Source organism: Stenella coeruleoalba (genome assembly GCF_951394435.1).
Source record: "Stenella coeruleoalba genome assembly, chromosome: 6".
In the NCBI taxonomy this organism is placed as follows: domain Eukaryota; kingdom Metazoa; phylum Chordata; class Mammalia; order Artiodactyla; family Delphinidae; genus Stenella; species Stenella coeruleoalba.
The window spans coordinates 104,557,266-104,577,205 of NC_137151.1; the positions used below are offsets into that span (position 1 = coordinate 104,557,266).

A 19,940-nucleotide genomic window follows, 5' to 3' on the forward strand; every position below is an offset into this window, starting at 1 on the left:
ATCTCTCAGTTATGATTTCTAGGACTTTTTTTTTCTCCAGGTACTGAGGATCTTCCTCTTTTCCATTAGTTTTCCCTGGGGACAACTAGGACTCTATACACATACCTAAAAATCTGGGGACTGATGATTGGCATGTAAGAACCAACAGAAAGAAAATTTAGAGAAGAAAAAGTGAAAAACAAATGCTAGGGTCAAAACTGAAGAAAACCAAGCCATGTCGGTAAGAAAATGTGTGCAAACCAAGTCCGTTGCTTCATTTTATCTCGTCCAGTTCAGGAACGCATCCCGAGGGCTCAGGGTAACTAGGCAACGAGGTTGCCCCAGTAACGTAGGAAGCAAGGAGGACTTCCCCATTTAGGACTCGGGGCAGCCCTTCCGGGCCCGGAGCCCGCGCGGTGGGAGGGGTGAAGGATGCCAGGCTCTCGCGAGAGCTGCGTGTGTGTTCGTACTGAAGCGTCTTCGCGGTTGCCCTGAGGGACACGGTGCGGTAGCCAGGGGCAGGCGCCCGGAGCGCTTCAGATGGCTTCTCAGAAAGGAATGCCCTCCTCGGCCCTGCGGGTTCTGGAAGAAGTGTTGGGCATGGGCTCGACGGCTGCCGGGGACACCGCGGAGGCGGTGGCCGCCGAGGGCGCCTACTACCTGGAGCGTATCCTTCCCGAGTAGGCGCGGCACCCAGACGCTGGCCGCGGTAACGGGTGTTGGGGGCGAGGGCGCGGGCTTCCCGCTCCGGGTGCCCTGTGAAGCTTGTGGACACCCAGCCGGTAGAGACGCCTATTAGACCTCTAGGTGGTTTCAACGCCACCGCGACCCCCTGATACCTACCCACTGTAATTTTTCGCCTGTAGTAGTTGTAGGCTGATGTGTTCCTGTTGGAAAAAGTTAGTAGTCACCACTCAGTAAACTTTGCATTTTATTTTAAAGTAGCACAACAAATTAATCCAATCCTCCTTTACCTCAGGGGTTTTCTTAAGCCCCCAAACCTTCAGAATGCCGTGAAAATAAATCCGTAGGGCAACATCAGGAGGTTAAGGAAAAGACCGCTACCTCTAGGCTTTAAGGAGAGGAAGGAGGAAGCTCAGAATATCCAGCTGGATCCTGTAGATGGTCCAATTGTCTAATGCTTAAGTGATTTGTTTTGGTAGCATCTACTTACTGGGTAGTTTCAATCTGGGCTACTTAACGATAAAAATACCACCCCCCCCGCCCCCCCTCCGCCTTTAGCAACTAAATGGTAACCTCGTGACCTGACGAGGCTCAGAGATGTTAGGAAGAAACAAGATCAGACAGTGATGAGCGATTATCATTGGAAATAACCAGAAAAATTGAATAGCTATATGTGGATAATTAGGTTCACTATTTCTTGTGTAAAGCTTTTGAGCTCCCCTTCTCTAAATTAATGGTACTGAGGAGAGGGGGAGGGCTCATGAGAAAAAGATAACTACTCCATTCTTCAGGCAGATAGGAGAGAGATGGGTAATCAGTTTTATTAAAGGTATCAAGGAAACTGCAAAATCTACCTTATTTTTTTGTCCAAATATAATCCCCCCGGATTTAATTCAAGATTCCAGAGATCCAGCAATGATTCATTTTGTAGGCTTTTAAACTGATTAACCTGTCCTGACTCAGGCCCAGTATACATCCCTGCTACAGGGAGCTTTGAAGAACTTGGTTAAAAAGCTCAAAGAAAATATATAGTATTTCATTCAGTGCAAACATGATTTTTACAGGAATATGTTCGAATAGTTTGAAATAAATTTGAATGAAATATGTGGGTGCTCTAGTGTCTTAAGTGAGGTTTTATACTCTGTTTTCCTAGCTCTTAACAAGCTGTCTTTTCCAGTAATCTTCCTTTTTAAATTCAAAAACAATTCAACGACTCTTTCAGCGCTAATCTACATCAAAGTATAAAGTTATCCAATGCCCATACTAGTGATAACCAGGCATCTTATATCTGTCAGCATTAAAATGATTTCTATCACAATAGTTTATAATACTGCTTTTAATTTTTTTTTAACATCTTTTTTGGGGTATAATTGCTTTACAACGGTGAGTTAATTTCTGCTCTATAACAAAGTGAATAAAAATATGGAATGCTTCACGAATTTGCATGTCATCCTTGTGCAGGGGCCATGCTAATCTCTGTATCGTTCCAATTTTAGTATATGTGCTGCCGAAGCGAGCACACTGCTTTTAATTTTTAAACTTGTATAGGGCGAGATGCAAACTTAGACGACATAGTTCTTATCTTACTTAGCTATCTCCAGAACTTTAAGAAATCTAATCATGGAATGTATGAATCCTCTAGTGAACACTTTTTTAGAAAGATATTTGCAGCTTTGTAAAATATAAGGCTAGATTTTAACAAAGTGATCTGTAAACGGGCAAGTAGGTATCTCTAGTAATTGTAAAGAAGATTGGTCGTCTTTCGTGAATGAATGCTCTATTAAAAATCAATACAACTTGAGAGAGGTTTTCACTCATAGTAGTGATCAGGGGTTGCCTTTTAATGTGTGGCTGCAGACATTTAAGAGTGCCTATTCCAGCTGAGAGATGCAGGCTGGAATGAATTGTATTAAGAAAGCTAATGCTTAATTGATTTTTTTGCTACTTGTCTAAAGAAAGACCTTATTCAAGGAAGAGTAATGAAATGCATGGACTCCAGGGAAGTAGAGCCCCCAAAGTAGTATTGTTTTTGTTACCTACCTCTCTTTGTGCTGATTCTCTGATCCCCTAACTGGCTTTTGATTATTATTTTAACTTTCTAGACATTTTAACGCTAAGAATTTGACTGAGAATTTGCTGACCCCTGAAAAGGTCTCCTTTGGCCCCAACAGCAGTTTGTGAGGGTTGACTGAATTTAAGCCTGTCCTTTGAGGCTAACCAACTCTGGATGCAGTCCCAAAGTCAACTGTTTCAAAAATGCAAATTAAGGATTCCAGACTCTGAAATATGGTGATCACACTAAACCAATACCCCATCTAAGATGCATGCTTTTCTTCTTAAGTAATATCCTTAGCCAGTATCTCACTGCAGTGGTAATGTTTACTGATAACTTTGTTTAATTAAAACAGAACTTTTGTTATTTTTAAAAGTTATTTTGTTATTTACTGCTTTTAACAGTTATTTTTCCTCTAAGATGTTACTTCTCTGGAATATTTATAGTATTAAGTAAGAAAATATTAGTAAAATCCTTAATAATCATTATGTTCTCAAGTAGTGTATTTCTTATTATCATTGGAAAACTGGATTTGCTCATGGGTGCTTAATTGCATCCTACATATATTCAAATAAAAAGGATAGACAGTTTGAATGTAGAATGTAGAGGCATGTTACTAAACCTGGAGTGCTGAATTCTACATGCACAAAAGTCATAGATTATTTGGAGAGAAAAAAATTATATTTTGTTCTGTGTCTTCTAGACTAGGCAGATGTTACTGTGTATATGAATCCAAGATATGGATCTTGAAATGAAGATTCTAATTCAGTAAGTGCGGGTTTCAGGGGTTGAGATCCTGCATCATTAACAGGCTCCCAGGTGCTGCTGGTGTGGCTGATCTAAGGACTATAATTGGAGTAGCAAGGCTGTAGACAAATATCTTAACCTCTAGCCTTTATGTTTTCAGATAGAGGTATAATATATAGACCCCATATCTTTGGGTCTCCTGGTTTAGAAGTTGGAAAAACTTACACCACCATCCACTATGAGAACCTTATATGTTGAAAGAAAATTATTTTCCAGGTTCTGAGGCAGAAGATGGGCAACAGCTGTCTTAGGCAGGAGTGGCCAATAAATTTCCACATTTGCCAATTCTATTGAATTGGTAGTGGTTCCGTGGCATGTGGTATTAAGACTTGGTAGGAAAGACTGAAGGAAGCAAACAGCAATGGGAATTGTGACAGCAAGTGTGCCAGTTATTTGCCACCTTTGGTCTATTTTCAGTTAACTTTATTTAAACTGGCTTTCCTAAGAAAGGGAACATGACTATAATGTTTGGTATTTACAATACATTTATTTCAATTTAGTGAGTAAAATGTTGATCATGGAGGTTACAGGCTAGACTTTAGATTGCCTTTGTATACATTGATTCTGCAGTGATATCAAAGATTACAAAGCAATTTCTGTCTATATCAACTTTGGGAAATCATGTAAAATATAATTAGCTTTATGTTTCACTCCAGTTCTTTATAAAGCTGGTGCTACTGGCAGTGATCACTACCTACAGTTGCAGTAGTAGAGGAGACCAGTGTGTGAGGAACTTTGTATGCTGCTCTCATCTGAAAATTGTTCATTTCTTTCTGGCTGTGGTCCATTTGCACAACCTTGTTTGTGACCCCATCATACCAACTGTCACATCAAACTCTGCTCCATTAGGCCAGCTGAAATGCTTCTCTGAAGCTTCTTGCAGTTGTATCTTCTGTAGTACTCGGTGGATTTAGGGCTTCATGGCAGTTTCAGTGTGGGTGTATATTGGCCTGTTTTCTGACAAGATCTGCAAGGTCAGGATCTGGTGCAGATTCTGTTCGTGTAGAAACTACTAGTTCACTGAAGTACCAGGGAACTAATTCATAGTATGCAAACTCACAAGTACTACTAAATTCCTTCCAGAGCAAGTGGAGATATGGAGAATGACCCTTAGTCTGAGACCAGGCCATGACTATAGGATATAGTACCTGGCTTGGAAGGGGGTGGTGCTGTGGACTGTGGGTGCAGGCCAGGGAGGAAAGAGGGCCACAGATAGTACCCTGGGCAAGATCAGACTAGAAAACCAGGCACAAAATTAAGTGTCAAGTCAAGCTCAAGCTCTAGAAATGCAGGACCAGATCTGAGTGGAATAGAGTAGAAAAAAATGAATTTTGGAACTGGAGTTCAATGATGTTTTTTGAAGGAAAACTAGGCAGGTAATGGGAAGGGAGTTTTGTAGGGGCTCAGAGTCAGCTTGGCAAGAAGAAACTGATATTAAGCCAGCATACCAGTTTATTATTCTGCAGTGGAAAAATAACTTTGTATGAAAATTGTGACCAGCTTAATTGTATGGACATTTCCTGGAGAATAGGATCACCTAAGAGATTAGATTACAGATGAGAAAGTTGCCCAGTAAAAGTAGAATCAAAATTAAAGGTTTTATTTTTTCAGGCAATTCTTGACAAACTGTGCATTTCTACCCTACCAATATTGCTTCTAAAGCAGTGCTTTCCAACCTTTTTCACACACGATCCTCCATCAGATCCTGCTTCACTCTCTCTTTCTGGCTGTCCCAAGGGCCAAGGGGATCAATATCTGTACAGTCCAAAGTTTTCTCTTTATGAAAACCTAAGAGCGTGATTTCTCTCAGGCGTCAGAATCAGAGATTGCTGTACATCTGCTGAGAAACTCATCTGTTTTCATTGGATGGATACTGAATTGGTATCTGATTACATTTCCCTTTTTACCCTGACTGCTGGGAAGCTTAGAGTCAAACCTGTGGCATATAACAAAGTTCATGAGACCTTATGGCCTGTACTGTACCTTACTTCTACTGTTTCCCTTTCTCTGCTGATTTCCATATTCATTTATTTTTATCTCCCTGTAGCTGTATGCATGTCTGTAAACTGCCACAGAATTGTTTTGGGATTTGTCTGTGCATTTGTCCATGTGTTGCGAGCCGGCTAGCCAGCTAGACAGATACATGCGAAAGTACATTTCCTTCTTTAGTAATGCTGCAACATCACATTTCAGCTAAGTTGCTTCTGAGAAGGAAGATTTTCTGTTCACATCATATTGTGGGTACTAACAGTATCAATTAAGGAGGATCCTGGTTCCTGTTTTGGGTATTTGTACTCTTCCTGATCTTTTGTTTGGTTAATCTCTTGCCCTTGGTTTATTGAATCTTTGGGTCGATAGCCCTGTAGCTCTTTTATATTTCTCCTTCCTTTAGGGTCTTCAGACTGAGCTGTTTAAAGGATTTGATTTATCTGTTTGTAATATGACACTTGAGAGTTTGGAAAACAAATAGGTGAGAATTCATTACTGAGGATATTGGTAAAAATTGCACATTGCTATTGTGTCACTGTAGAAACAGCACAGTGTAGTTGAAAATTCATGGTATTTATATTTAAGAAACTTGTCTTTGTCACTCATATCTTTGATTTTGGCCAAATCTATTCATCTTCCTGACTTAGTTTCCTTTATTTTTTTTCAATTTAGAGATTACTGTATCTGTGCCATTCAATCTCACAGGGTTTTAAGAGTACCTATGGTTATGATCCATGTGACAATACTTTTTAAACTTTATAAAATGGTAGTTATTTTTCTCTTACTCTTTTTTGATTATGGGAAACAATATATTATTAGTGATTATAATCCGTTCCCTAGAATATTTTTTTTTTGGTGGCAGTATACAAGTGTTGTTTTATATTTTCAAAGCTTTGAGGACAAATCACTTTTTACTCTATAGAGCCATGTTCAAGAAGCTTTGCTTTGATGTTTCTTCCTCACAGTGAATAAGCAGTTGGCTTATTTACAATTATAAACTCTATCCAGATCATTTTAGAATGTTAACTTCTTTGTGAAATTTATTATGGTATAAGCAGTGATGAAGGATAGCATTACTTTTCTGGAGACTCACAGGCAAGTGACTGCCTACAAAGTCAGCTTCTAATAGTTGTTTCTCAGAAGGGGACATATTTTTCCATAAAAAAGAGGCTGAACTTCCTGTAGCTGAACCTAAGGAAATTTTATATCATTAAGTGAACATGTGTCAGAAAAATATAAATCTAGAAAAGGAGGAAGATTCAGAATGTCTTTTATGTATCCATTCATCTTAACACTAGATCATGGGAGACTTAGGAGACTTCTCCACAGGTACTCATCTCTTTCCAGAATAGGGAAAATAACAACAAACACTTGTATAGTATTTATTATAAGCCAGGCACCATTCTAAATGATTTACATATGTTAATTTGTGTTAACAAGAGAGGTAGTATAGTATAGTGAAACCTAAGCTTCTGGGGCTGATTCCCAACTCTGTTAGGTCCTGATTGTGTAACTGCATTTGAGTCCTGATCTGTAAAACAGAGATAATAATAGTTCAGCCTCATTGGTAGGATGAGGATGAAATGAGTTAATACATGTAAAACCCTTAGGACAGTGCCTGGCTCCTGTTAAATACTATGTGTGTGTTATCAGTTCTTATGACAAACAACAGAAGTTGTTATACACACCGTCAGGTTACTCTTGCAGGATGGGATGACAGAGAAATTTCTTATAACCAGCAGCAAAATGAAAACTAGGCTAATCTAATCTTTGATTTTCATAACCATTGCTGTGCACTGAAGTGTTTAATTTTATACCTTTTAAACTTGGCCTAATAAAGTCTGTGCATTTGAAAAAAAATGTAAACCTACTGACCAATCAACAAAATAGCATTACTGGAGTGTATTTTGATTTCTTTTAAAATTAAATGTCTTGAAGTTTTCATTTGTAATTAGACTAACTTGTAATTTTTGAAGGTCTTAGAGCAATGCTGTTAGAAGTTTTTATTAGAATCATTTCCACTGATATTTTAATGCTGATATATCTTGATAATTTATGAACTGCTGAGTTATGATTATTAAGTAGTTTATATTTGCTTAAACATTAGGCTGTCTTTTCTGAGAAGATAATTTTAAAATTGAGATATGTAAGAAAGAGAGTGGAGGTGTAAGTATCTTTTATTGATAAAAACATTGAAATCTATATTTTACTTATATTTAAATCTTAGTGTGCTTTGTTTTTTTCATTCACAATACTTTAAACCAAATAAAGAAGTCACACTGCATTGTGAATGACTAAGAAACTCCGGAAAATTCACTGTGGTTTGAGATGTGTTTGAAAATTTACTGTCATAGTTTTCCTGTCCATCATTTTTCTTATCTCTTTCTAATTTATGTTATGATACCATGTACATTTTTGTAAGCCTTCTTAGAATCAAATTGGAAATCATTAGATAGTAAATAGATTAAAAATATAGTTTTTCATGAGTTTGGGTTGTTTGAATAATAATTTAAAATAACAATTAAGATATTTTGTCTTAAAACATCTATAAATGTAGGCTGTATGAGGAAGAGAAATTTTAAAAAATAGCTTAATTTACATGTATTTACTAACTTGGTGAGATACTTGGATATAATACTGTATTTTAAGGTTATCTCAATTTTTAAATATAATAATTTTATTCCATTATTTTGAGATTCAAACTTAACAGTACATTTAGAGGTCACCATAACTGAAGCATCTGAAGATGATTATGAATATGAAGAGGTAATTTGTTCATTTTACCTATTCTATACATTCATTACAGTTATTCCTGTGAAATATTCATTTTATTTTTTCTTAAAAATTTTTTTTCTTAAGTGATGCTACTTTTTCAACTGAATTTAGCTAATCAGCTGGTTAAGAGTGAGGTTTGAAAATTCTATTTAAAAATTTAGATTGGTTAACACATCTGGCTCTTTTGATTTTCTTGTTAATTGTCCTTCAGAGTCAGCTTCTCATCACCTGCCTTGTGGATCCACACTATAGTCTGTCGTCTCTGTCCAGCAGGTGTTCCCAATCATCCAGTCTAGGTTTCCCAGATTCCTACTACCTAGCTGGAGCTCAGATCCTATGGTTCCCTTCAACTTAGCAATACTTTAGTCTAATATAGTTACTGTCTCAAACCTGTCCTTTAATTCATTGTTCCAAGGGAAGCTATCATTACATCTGAGACTTGGAAGGCAGAGTCACTCCAAGATGACAGAAGCTGTGAATGAAACTGTGGAAGCAAGCCTGGCATTTGTGGCCTGGGCAAACAGGAGACAGGACAAACACAGAAGATAGGCTTTGTATTACTACTGGTAAAATGGAGATAATGTTAATACATACCACATGAAATGACTTAATAAATGTAACAGGCTTAAAGCTGTGATCAGCACATAAGAAGCATGCAATAAGTGTTCACTCTCATTAATGTCATAACTAGAGTCAGTTGCATTCTTCCGAGAGGTTAACATTCAGGCAGTGAGTTTTGTTTTGCTTTTTAATATTAGACATAATTTATTAGATATTTGCAGTTGCTAGTAGTTATGAAAAGTAATGGTGGAGAAAATCTGGGATGCGGAGAGAATGGTGGCATTTAGATGGCCTAACATTCTTTTTTTTCAGCAGAGTTGTTAGACTACATTTGTCAGTATAGGTAAAAGCAGTTGCCCGTAAGCTAACCTCAAGTTCATCAGTAGTAACACTGAGTGATGTTTATAAGGAAGTCAGAGGGCTGCCTACTTGTTACTTTATTTTTCATGGATCTTCAGAATGACATCGTGTCTTACATAAAGTGTATTTCTTTGATCCTTTGTTTTGTGAGGCAACTTTATTTCTAAAATGAAATAAGGTATTTTTATATTCCTGCTAACTCTTCCTATCATTCTCTTTCTCTGTTATTTAGATACCAGATGACAATTATAGCATTCCAGAGGGTGAAGAAGACCTGGCAAAAGCAGTTCAGATAGTCCAAGAACAGGCTACAGATACTCAAATTTTGGTGAGAATTTTGAACACAACCATAGCCTATAGTTTAACAGTGATACTTTCTACACGAAGTTTTGAAAGTCATTTAAACTATAAATACTTCACTTACTAGATGCAACTCTATCACCTGACATCTTTTTCACTTCTATTAGTTTATCATCTAACCTTCACTTTTAGTAAGTAGTCATATTTACTTTGCCTTGGATCATCATTTTCCACATGGTGTTCACTTTTGCATGACTTTGCAACAAATGACACTTTCTCTCAGAACTCTTTTTAATCTCAATAGAGTTTAAACAAGGATTTTCAGCACTTGTACAGAACTTGGTATTGTATACATATTCTACAGTCTGTTTTGTAAGCATCTGTATTTTTTGTTTTTCATGGAAGTATTTAGATCACAGGAAATGCCTAATATATTATGCTTTTTTTCTTGTGAGGCTGATGAACTAATTTCACTAGAAAATATGGTGGGGATGCTTTCTGATTATAATACCACCAATTAACAGTACATGGAATGATGGCATTCCTGTAAAATTGCAAGCTCAATTAAAAATTGACAATAATGATGATAGCAAAAATATTTTTAAAGTGCTACCAATACTAATTAACACTGAAGTCATACCAATACTAATTAAGAAGGCTGCTTTTCTTCAAAAATGAAACCTTTACTGTGAAATATGAAGGAAATTATTATACCCTTATTTAGGTGCAGATTTGGCTTCCTCAGTGCAAAATAGTATGTGATAGACTTCACTCCATATTCTGCCCTTTGTCAATCTTTCCATATTTTGCAGATTTCCTTGGTTCAGAAATCTAGTTACTCCTTTCCAAAATATCTGTCCATTCAAAATTGAAAAATGCTGAAGAGGAGGATTTTTTGAATCCAGAATTGATTATATTCTAAGTGGAGGGCTTTAGCTCATAGTAAACTCTATTCTCTAATATATCCTATGGATATAGTTCCTTCTAGGTAGACGTAAAGTGAAGTCTACTATGCAGACTTTATTAGTCTGTTGGATATCTCAATGCAGTAATTTATAAGAAAGTTTTAAAACATAGCATTTTGAACGATGAGCAGTGAATAAACATATCAGTTGCACTCTATGTATTACTTATCATCTTCCTTCTTGCTTTACATCATTAAGTAAAGAAGGATTAAAAAAATACTTTATGTACCACTCATTTATATTGGTACTTGGTAACATAGATATGCCTAACACAGTGCTTGGCACATAGTAGGCACTAAATGAATAGCAGTTAAATAAATGAATAGATAAATGAATCATTGAATGAAAAAATTATGACCAAACTGTAATTGCATCTTTGTATGTGGTATCATGCTAGAAGGTGCTTGTAAATCCAAAGATAAATCCAAGAAGGGCAACTGGTGAATAAATTCAACGTAGTAGCTGTCGTATCTTCTGAACTAAATATCAGTAATTCTTCTGTCATCAGTTTCTCAGAAGCTTTCTTTTATCATAAGCTTGCAGGTAACTTTCTAGATTTATGACATATTTATAGCTTGTTGACTCTCATTTAAGGTTTTATCTGTTTTTTGAGTTCTTTGGAGGAACTGTGCTATGCAGAAAACTCACAAAAGTTTCCCTTAAGCTTTTAAAATTAAATATGAATTCATTTTATGATAAGCATTTCAGTTATGTATTTCTAATTTGGTTTTTGTTTCTATAGTATTTTATCTTCAAAAACTAGCTTTGAGTTGTGCCATGGGCTTTCTGTTTTAAGAATATTTATTGCTTATGAAACCCACTTCCTTTTGTTATGATTTTATTACATCTGTTTATGAGCAAGATATATTTTCTTCTATGTTAGAGGATAGTAGTAGTCTCAATTGAACAGGGACTTTTAGAAAATTCATTAAAGACTGCAAGTAAAAAAGGTCATCATTACATTAGGAATGTTGAATATAGTTGAAATTATTGAAAAGTTGAAAGTTGGAAATAATGTAAGTAGTTTTATTGGTTAAAAAATTAACAAGGATTATTTATATAAGAGTTGACATTTAAATGAATTTTTATAATTTTCTTTAAACCTTGATAATATATATGAAAAATCTGAGAATTGATGCATGTTTTATTTCATAAATTTTAAACTTTTTATCCTATAAAAATGTTTCCTTGATAGGTGCAATGTTTCAGAAACCTGAAATAAAATATAGTTTTATCATATTTAAAGTAATTAATGAAAAAAATTAATGTAGGAAATGTTATTAATCTGTGACAAATGTGTGGTTTGGTTGTACTGTCCATTGTTTCTTGAAACTGAAGTCTTTTTTCTAAGTATAAATGTAAGTAGAAATAGGAATACAGGCACACACACACATACACACACATATTCCTTAGAAATACTTGTATGTAATTTTATGAAAGAAAGTCTACTTATATTCAAGCTGGGTTTTCCCCTTTACACTGTGAGCATATTATTGCCATTTTGGGGGGTAATTCTTTAGCTGTTTTGGTTCGTGATTTTTTTGTTTTGCTAATTTTGGAGGTAAAATCTTAAAGGTCCATGTATTGCCATAATAATATAATATTTATAAACTTATAAGTTTGATCTTTAAAGATAACAGTAGCGGAGTACCTAAATCATAACACTGTTACATTTCCTGACATCTTCTCTCCATCTCCTCCTCTAAGAATATAAGGCATTTCTTTGAAATAGTCATGTGTTTCTGAAGAAGATGAATTGATAACTGAACAAAACTACTATACTGTTTAACGTATTAATCAGTAGTTCTCAAAGAATTTTACTCTAAGATATTTTCCTACATATTTATTAAGAATTACTATCAAATATTTTCATATTAAAGTTATGTTCTTATAAGAAAAACGTAGCTCAGGATTAGTTATTCCTTTCATTTATTTATTTATTTTTAACATCTTTATTGGAGTATAATTGTTTTGCAGTGGTGTGTTAGTTTCTGCTTTATAACAAAGTGAATCAGCTATACATATACATATATCCCCATATCTCCTCCCACTTGTGTCTCCCTCCCATCCTCCCTATCCCACCCCTCTAGGTGGTCACAAAGCACCGAGCTGATCTCCCTGTGCTATGTGGCTGCTTCTCACTAGCTAACTATTTTACATTTGGTACTATATATAAGTCCATGCCACTCTCTCACTTTGTCCCTGCTTACCCTTCCCCCCCCATGTCCTCAAGTCTATTCTCTACATCTCTGTCTTTATTCCTGTCCTGCCCCTATGTTCTTCAGAACTTTTTTTTTTTTTAGATTGCATATATATTTGTTAGCAAATGTTATTTGTTTTTCTCTTTCTGACTTACTTCACCCTGTATGACGGACTCTAGGTCCATCCACCTCACTACAAATAACTCAGTTTCGTTTCTTTTTATGGCTGAGTAATATTCCATTGTATATATGTGCCACATCTTTATCCGTTCATCTGTCAGTGGACACTTAGGTTGCTTCCATGTCCTGGCTATTGCAAATAGAGCTGCAATGAACATTGTGGTACATGACTCTTTTTGAATTATGGTTTTCTCAGGGTATATGCCCAGTAGTGGGATAGCTGGGTCATATGGTAGTTCTATTTTTAGTTTTTTAAGGAACCTTCATACTGTTCTCCATAGTGGCTGTATTAATTTACATTCCCACCAACAGTGCAAGAGGGTTCCCTTTTCTCCACACCCTCTCCAACATTTATTGTTTCTAGATTTTTTGATGATGGCCATTCTGACTGGTGTGAGGTGATACCTCATTGTACTTTTGATTTGCATTTCTCTAAAGATAAGTGATATTGAGTATTCTTTCATGTGTTTGTTGGCAATCTGTATATCTTCTTTGGAGAAATGTCTATTTAGGCCTTCTGCCCATTTTTGGATTGGGTTGTTTGTTTTTTTGATATTGAGCTGCTTGTAGTATTGGAGATTAATCCTTTGTCAGTTGCTTCATTTGCAAATATTTTCTCCCATTCTGAGGGTTGTCTTTTTGTCTTGTTTATGGTTTCCTTTGCTATGCAAAAGCTTTTAAGTTTCATTAGGTCCCATTAGTTTATTTTTTGTTTTTATTTCCATTTCCCTAGGAAGTGAGTCAAAAAGAATCTTGCTGTCATTTATGTCAGAGTGTTCTGCCTATGTTTTCCTCTAAGAGTTTTATAGTGTCTGGCATTACATTTAGGTCTTTAATCTATTTGGAGTTTATTTTTGTGTATGGTGTTGGGGAGTGTTCTAACGTCATTCTTTTACATGTAGCTGTCCAGTTTTCCCAGCACCACTTATTGAAGAGGCTGTCTTTTCTTCATTGTATATTCTTGCCTCCTTTATCAAAAATAAGGTGACCATGTGTGCATAGGTTTATCTCTGGGCTTTCTATCCTGTTCCATTGATCTATATTTCTGTTTTTGTGCCAGTACCATACTGTCTTGATTAGTGTAGCTTTGTAGTACAGCCTGAATTCAGGGAGCCTGATTCCTCCAACTCCGTTTTTCTCTCTCAAGATTGTTTTGGCTTTTCAATATCTTTTGTGTTTCCATACAAATTGTGAAATTTTTTGCTCTAGTTCTGTGATAAATGCCATTGATAGTTTGATAGTGATTGCACTGAACCTGTAGATTGCTTTGGGTACTGTAGTCATTTTCACAGTGTTGATTCTTCCAGTCCAAGAACATGGTATATCTCTCCATCTCTTTGTATCATCTTTAATTTCTTTCATCAGTGTTTTATAGTTTTCTGCATACAGGTCTTTTGTCTCCTTAGGTAGGTTTACTCTTAGGTATTTTATTCTTTTTGTTGCAGTGGTAAATGGGAGTGTTTCCTTAATTTCTCTTTCAGATTTTTCATCATTAGTGTATAGGAATGCAAGAGATTTCTGTGCATTAATTTTGTATCCTGCAACTTTACCAAATTCATTGATTAGCTCTAGTAGTTTTCTGGTAGAGTCTTTAGGATTCTCTATGTATCGTATCATGTCATCTGCATGTCTCTATATATACTATCATATATAGTATCATGTCTCTATGTATATAGTATTACGTATAGTGACAGTTTTACTCCTTCTTTTCAGATTTGGATTCCTTTTATTTCTTTTTCTTCTATGATTGCTGTGGCTAAAACCTCCCAAACTATGCTGACTAATCGTAGTGAGAGTGGGCAACCTTGTCTTGTTCCTGATGTTACTGGAAATGGTTTCAGTTTTTCACCATTGAGAACGATGTTGGCTGTGGGTTTGTCATATATGGCCTTTATTATGTTGAGGTGAGTTCCCTCTATGCCTACTTTCTGGGTTTTTTTTTTTATCATAAATGGGTGTTGAATTTTGTCATAAGCTTTTTCTGCATCTGTTGAGATGATCATATGGTTTTTATCCTTCAGTTTGCTAATATGGTGTATCACATTGATTGATTTGCATATATTGAAGAATCCTTGCATTCCTGGGATAAACCCCACTTGATCATGGTTTATGATCCTTTTAATGTGCTGTTGGATTCTGTTTGCTAGTATTTTGTTGAGGATTTTTGCATCTATGTTCATCAGTGAAATTGGCCTGTAGTTTTCTTTCTTTGTGACATCTTTGGTTTTGGTATCTGGTTTTGATGGTGGCCTTTTAGAATGTGTTGGGGAGTGTTGCTCTCTCTGCTGTATTTTGGAAGAGTTTGAAAAGGATAGGTGTTAGCTCTTCTCTAAATGTTTGGTAGAATTTAGTTGTGAAGCCATATGGTCCTGGGCTTTGGTTTGTTGGCAGATTTTTAATCACAGTCTCAATTTCAGTGCTTGTGATAGGTGTGTTTATATTTTCTATTTCATCCTGGTTCAGTTTCGGGAGGTTGTGCTCTTCTAAGAATGTGTCCATTTCTTCCAGGTTGTCCATTTTATTGGCATAGAGTTGCTTGTAGTAATCTCTCATGATTCTTTTTACTTCTGCAGTGTTAGCTGTTATTTCTCCTTTTTCGTTTCTATTTCAGTTGATTTGAGTCTTCTCCCTTTTTTTCTTGATGAGTCTGGCTAGTGGTTTATCAATTTTGTTTATCTTCTCAAAGAACCAGCTTTTAGTTTTATTGATCTTGGCTACTGTTTCCGTCATTTCATTTTCATTTATTTCTGATCTGATCTTATGATTTCTTTCCTTCTGCTAACTTTGGGGGTTTTTTGTTCTTCTTTCTCTAATTGCTTTAGGTATAAGGTTAGGTTGTTCATTTGATATGTTTCTTGTTTCTTGAGGTAGGATTTTATTGCTATAAACTTCCCTCTTAGAACTGCTTTTGCTGCATCCCATAGGTTTTGTGTCGTCATGTTTTCATTGTCATTTGTTTCCAGGTATTTTTTGACTTCCTTTTTGATTTCTTCAGTGATCTCTTGGTTATTAAGTAGTGTATTGTTTAGCCTCCATGTGTTTGTATTTTTTACAGATTTTTTCTTGTAATTGATATCTAGTCTCATAACGTTGTTGTCAGAAAAGATACTTGATATGATTTCAATTTTCTTAAATTTACCAAGGCTTGATTTGTGACCCAAGATATGATCTATCCTGGAGAATGTTCCATGAGCACTTGAGAAGAAACTGTATTCTGTTGTTTTTGCATGGAATGTCTTATAAATATCAATTAAGTCCCTCTTGTTTAATGTGTCATTTAAAGCTTGTGTTTCCTTATTTATTTTCAGTTTGGATGATGTGTTCCCTGATGAAAGTGGGGTGTTAAAGTTCCCTACTATGACTGTGTTAATGTCCATTTCCCCTTTTATGGCTGTTAGCATTTGCCTTATGTATTGAGGTGCTCCTATGTTGGGTGCATAGATATTTACAATTGTTATATCTTCTTCTTGGTTTGATGCCTTGATCATTATGTAGTGTCCTTCTTTGTCTCTTGTAATAGTCTTTATTTTAAAGTCTATTTTGTCTGATATGAGAATTGCTACTCTACTCCAGCTTTCTTTTGCTTTCCATTTGCATGGAATATCTTTTCCCATCCCCTCACTTTCAGTCTGTATGTGTCCCTGGGTCTGAAGTGGGTCTTTTGTAGACAGCATATATACGGGTCTTGTTTTTATATCCATTCAGCCAGTCTATGTCTTTTGGTTGGAGCATTTAATCCATTTACATTTAAGGTTGTTATCAATATGTACGTTCCTATTACCATTTTCTTAATTGTTTTGGGTTTGTTATTGTAGGTCTTTTCTTCTCTTGTGTTTCCTGCATAGAGAAGTTTCTTTAGCATTTGTTGTAAAGCTGGTTTGGTGATGCTGAATTCTATTACCTTTTGCTTGTCTGTAAAGGTTTTAATTTCTCTGTCAAATCTGAATAAGATCCTTTCTGGGTAGAGTAATCTTGGTTGTAGGTTTTCCCTTTCATCACTTAAAATATGTCCTGCCACACCCTTCTGCCTTGCAGAGTTTCTGCTGAAAGATCAGCTGTTAACCTTATGTGGATTCCCTTGTATGATATATGTTGTTTTTCCCTTGCTGCTTTTAATATTCTTTGTATTTATGTTTTGATAGTTTGATTAATATGTGTCTTGGCATGTTTTTCCTTGTTTTTATCCTATATGGGACTCTCTGCACTTCCTGGAGTTGATTGACTATTTCCTTTCCCATATTAGGGAAGCTTTCAACTATAATTTCTTCAACTATTTTCTCAGTCCCTTTCTTTTTCACTTCTTCTGGGACCCCTGTAATTTGAATCTTGGTGTGTTTAATGTTGTCCCAGATTTCTCTGAGACTATCCTCAATTCCCTTCATTCTTTATTCTGCTCTGCAGTAGTTATTTCCACTATTTTATCTTCCAGGTCCCTTATCCGTTCTTCTGCCTCAGGTTTTCTGCTATCGATTCCTTCCTGAGAATTTTTAGTTTCATTCACTGTGTTGTTCATCATTGTTTGTTTGTTCTTTAGTTCTTCCAGGTCCTTATGAAATGTTTTTTGTATTTTCTTCATTCTATTTCCAACATTTTGGATCACCTTTAGTATCATTACTCTGTATTCTTTTTCAGGTAGACTGCCTATGTCCTCTTCATTTGTTTGGTCTGGTGTGTTTTTACCTTGCTCCTTCATCTGCTGTGTGTTTCTCTGTCTTCTCATTTTGCTTAACTTACTGTGTTAGGGGTCTCCTTTCCACAGGCAGCAGGTTCGTAGTCCCCATTGTTTTTGGTGTCTGCCCCCCATGGCTAAGGTTGGTTCAGTGGGTTGTGTAGGCTTCCTGGTGGAGGGGACTAGTGCCTGTGTTCTGGTGGATGAGGCTGGATCTTGTCTTTCTGGTGGGCAGAACTATGCCTGTTGGTGTGTTTTGGGATGTTTGTGACATTATGATTTTCAGCAGCCTCTCTGCTAATGGGTGGGGTTGTGTTCCTGTCTTGCTATTTGTTTGGCATAGGGTGTCCAGCACTGTAGCTTGCTGGTCGTTGAGTGGAGCTGGGTCTTAACATTGAGATGGAGATCTCTGGGAGAGCTTCTGCCGTTTGATATTACATGGGGCCAGGAGGTCTCCGGTGGATCAATGTCCTGAACTCGGCTTTCCCACCTCAGAGGCACAGGCCTGATACCTGGCTGGAACACCGAGACCCTGTCAGCTACATGGCTTAGAAGAAACGGGAGAATAAAGGAAAGAAAGAAAGAAAAAAATAAAATAGAGTTTTAAAAATAATAAATATTGAGAATAAAGGAAATTTTAAAAGTAATTAAAAAAAGAAAAAGAATAGGAAAGAAAGAAAGAAGAGAGCAACCAAACCAAAACAAAATCTACCAATGATAACAAGTGCTAAAAACTATACTAAAAAAAAAAAAAAAAAGATAGAACCCTAGGGCAAATGGTAAAAACAAAGCTATAGACAAAATCAAACAAAGAAACATACACAGTCACAAAAAGAGAAAAAGGAAAAAAACCCCAAAACATTGTTGCTCCCAAAGGCCACCGCCTCAATTTTGGGATGATTCCTTGTCTATTCAGGTATTCCACAGATGCAGGGTATATCACGTTGATTGTGGAGATTTAATCCGCTGCTCCTGAGGCTTCTGGGAGAAATTTCCCTTTCTCTTCTTTGTTCGCACAGCTCCTGGGGTTCAGCTTTGGATTTGGCCCTGCCTCTGTGTGTAGGTAACCTGAGGGTGTTTGTTCCCGCTCAGACAGGACAGGGTTAAAGGAGCCGCTGATTCGGGGGTTCTGGCTCACTCAGGCTGGGGGTGGGGGAGGCAGGGGTATGGATGCGGGGCGAGCCTGCGGCGGCAGAGGCCAGTGTGACGTTGCACCAGCCCGAGGTGCTGTGTGTGCTCCCAGGGAAGTTGTCCCTGGATCATGGGACCCTGGCAGTGGCGGGCTGCACACGCTCCTTGGAGGGGAGGTGTGGATAGTGACCTGTGCTCGCACACAGGCTTCTTGGTGGTGGCAGCAGCAGCCTTAGTGTCTCATGCCCGTCTCTGGGGTCCGTGCTGATAGCCGCGGCTCACGCCCGTCTCTGGATCTCATTTAGGTGGTGCTCTGAATCCCCCCTCCTCACGTACCCCGAAACAATGGTCTCTTGCCTCTTAGGCAGTTCCAGAGTTTTTCCCGGACTCCCTCCTGGCTAGCTGTGGCGCAGTAGCCCCTTCAGGCTGTGTTCACGCAGCCAACCCCAGTCCTCTCCCTGGGATCCGACCTCCGAAGCCTGAGCCTCAGCTCCCAGCCCCCGCCCGCCCTGGCGGGTGAGGAGACAAGCCTCTTGGGCTGGTGATTGCTGGTAGGCACCGATCCTCTGTGCGGGAATCTCCCGGCTTTGCCCTCCGCACCCCTGTTGCTGCGCTCTCCTCAGTGGCCCCAAAGCTCCCCCAGCCCCGCCACCTCCCGTCCCCACCAGTTTAGGGGCTTCCTAGTGTGTGGAAACTTCTCCTCCTTCACAGCTCCCTCCCACTGGTGTGGGTCCCATCCCTATTCTTTTGTCTCTGTTTATTCTTTTTTCTTTTGCCCTACCCAGGTCCGTGGGGAGTTTCTTGCCTTTTGGGAGGTCTGAGGTCTTCTGCCAGCATTCAGTAGGTGCTCTGTAGGAGTTGTTGCACATGTATATGTATTTCTGATGTATTTGTGGGGAGGAAGGTGATCTCCACGTCTTACTCTTCTGCCATCTTGAAGGTCTCCTTTTCTTTAGACTTTGGTTTCATTAAAGTTCATTTTAAATCTTACATATCATATATGCTAATGAAATAAATACATAAAATAATTTTCATTACTTTTATATGTTCAATGATTAAATCACAATAAAAAGAGCTGTTTGTCATTATTGAGTTCCTAGTCCCTTGATGTACACATTTAATTTCAGTTAAAGAACCAGGCTACTTGTACCCCGAGCCTTGCCTATAGATTCTTCAAACTAGTATCTTTGACTTAATTTGAATTAAAGAGTTGATTCTCAGGAGTCAAAAAAACAGTTTTCAAAGAAAGTCACTGAGTGGAATAGTTCAAACTATATCAAGACAGT

The 19,940-nt window shown here is 37.2% G+C and overlaps 1 protein-coding gene across 1 annotated transcript in view; it reads left to right on the forward strand.

The window, feature by feature from the left end:
- Positions 1–449: 449 nt before the first annotated feature.
- The window catches only part of SPAG16 (sperm associated antigen 16), an 885,716-nt gene continuing 866,225 nt past the window's right edge, over positions 450–19,940 (forward strand). Inside the window, exons 1-3 of the mRNA XM_079924326.1 lie at positions 450–646; positions 8,232–8,278; positions 9,441–9,536. Coding sequence (XP_079780452.1) covers positions 520–646; positions 8,232–8,278; positions 9,441–9,536 — 270 coding nt within the window. The 5' untranslated portion in view covers positions 450–519. The remainder of the gene's footprint in view (positions 647–8,231; positions 8,279–9,440; positions 9,537–19,940) is intronic.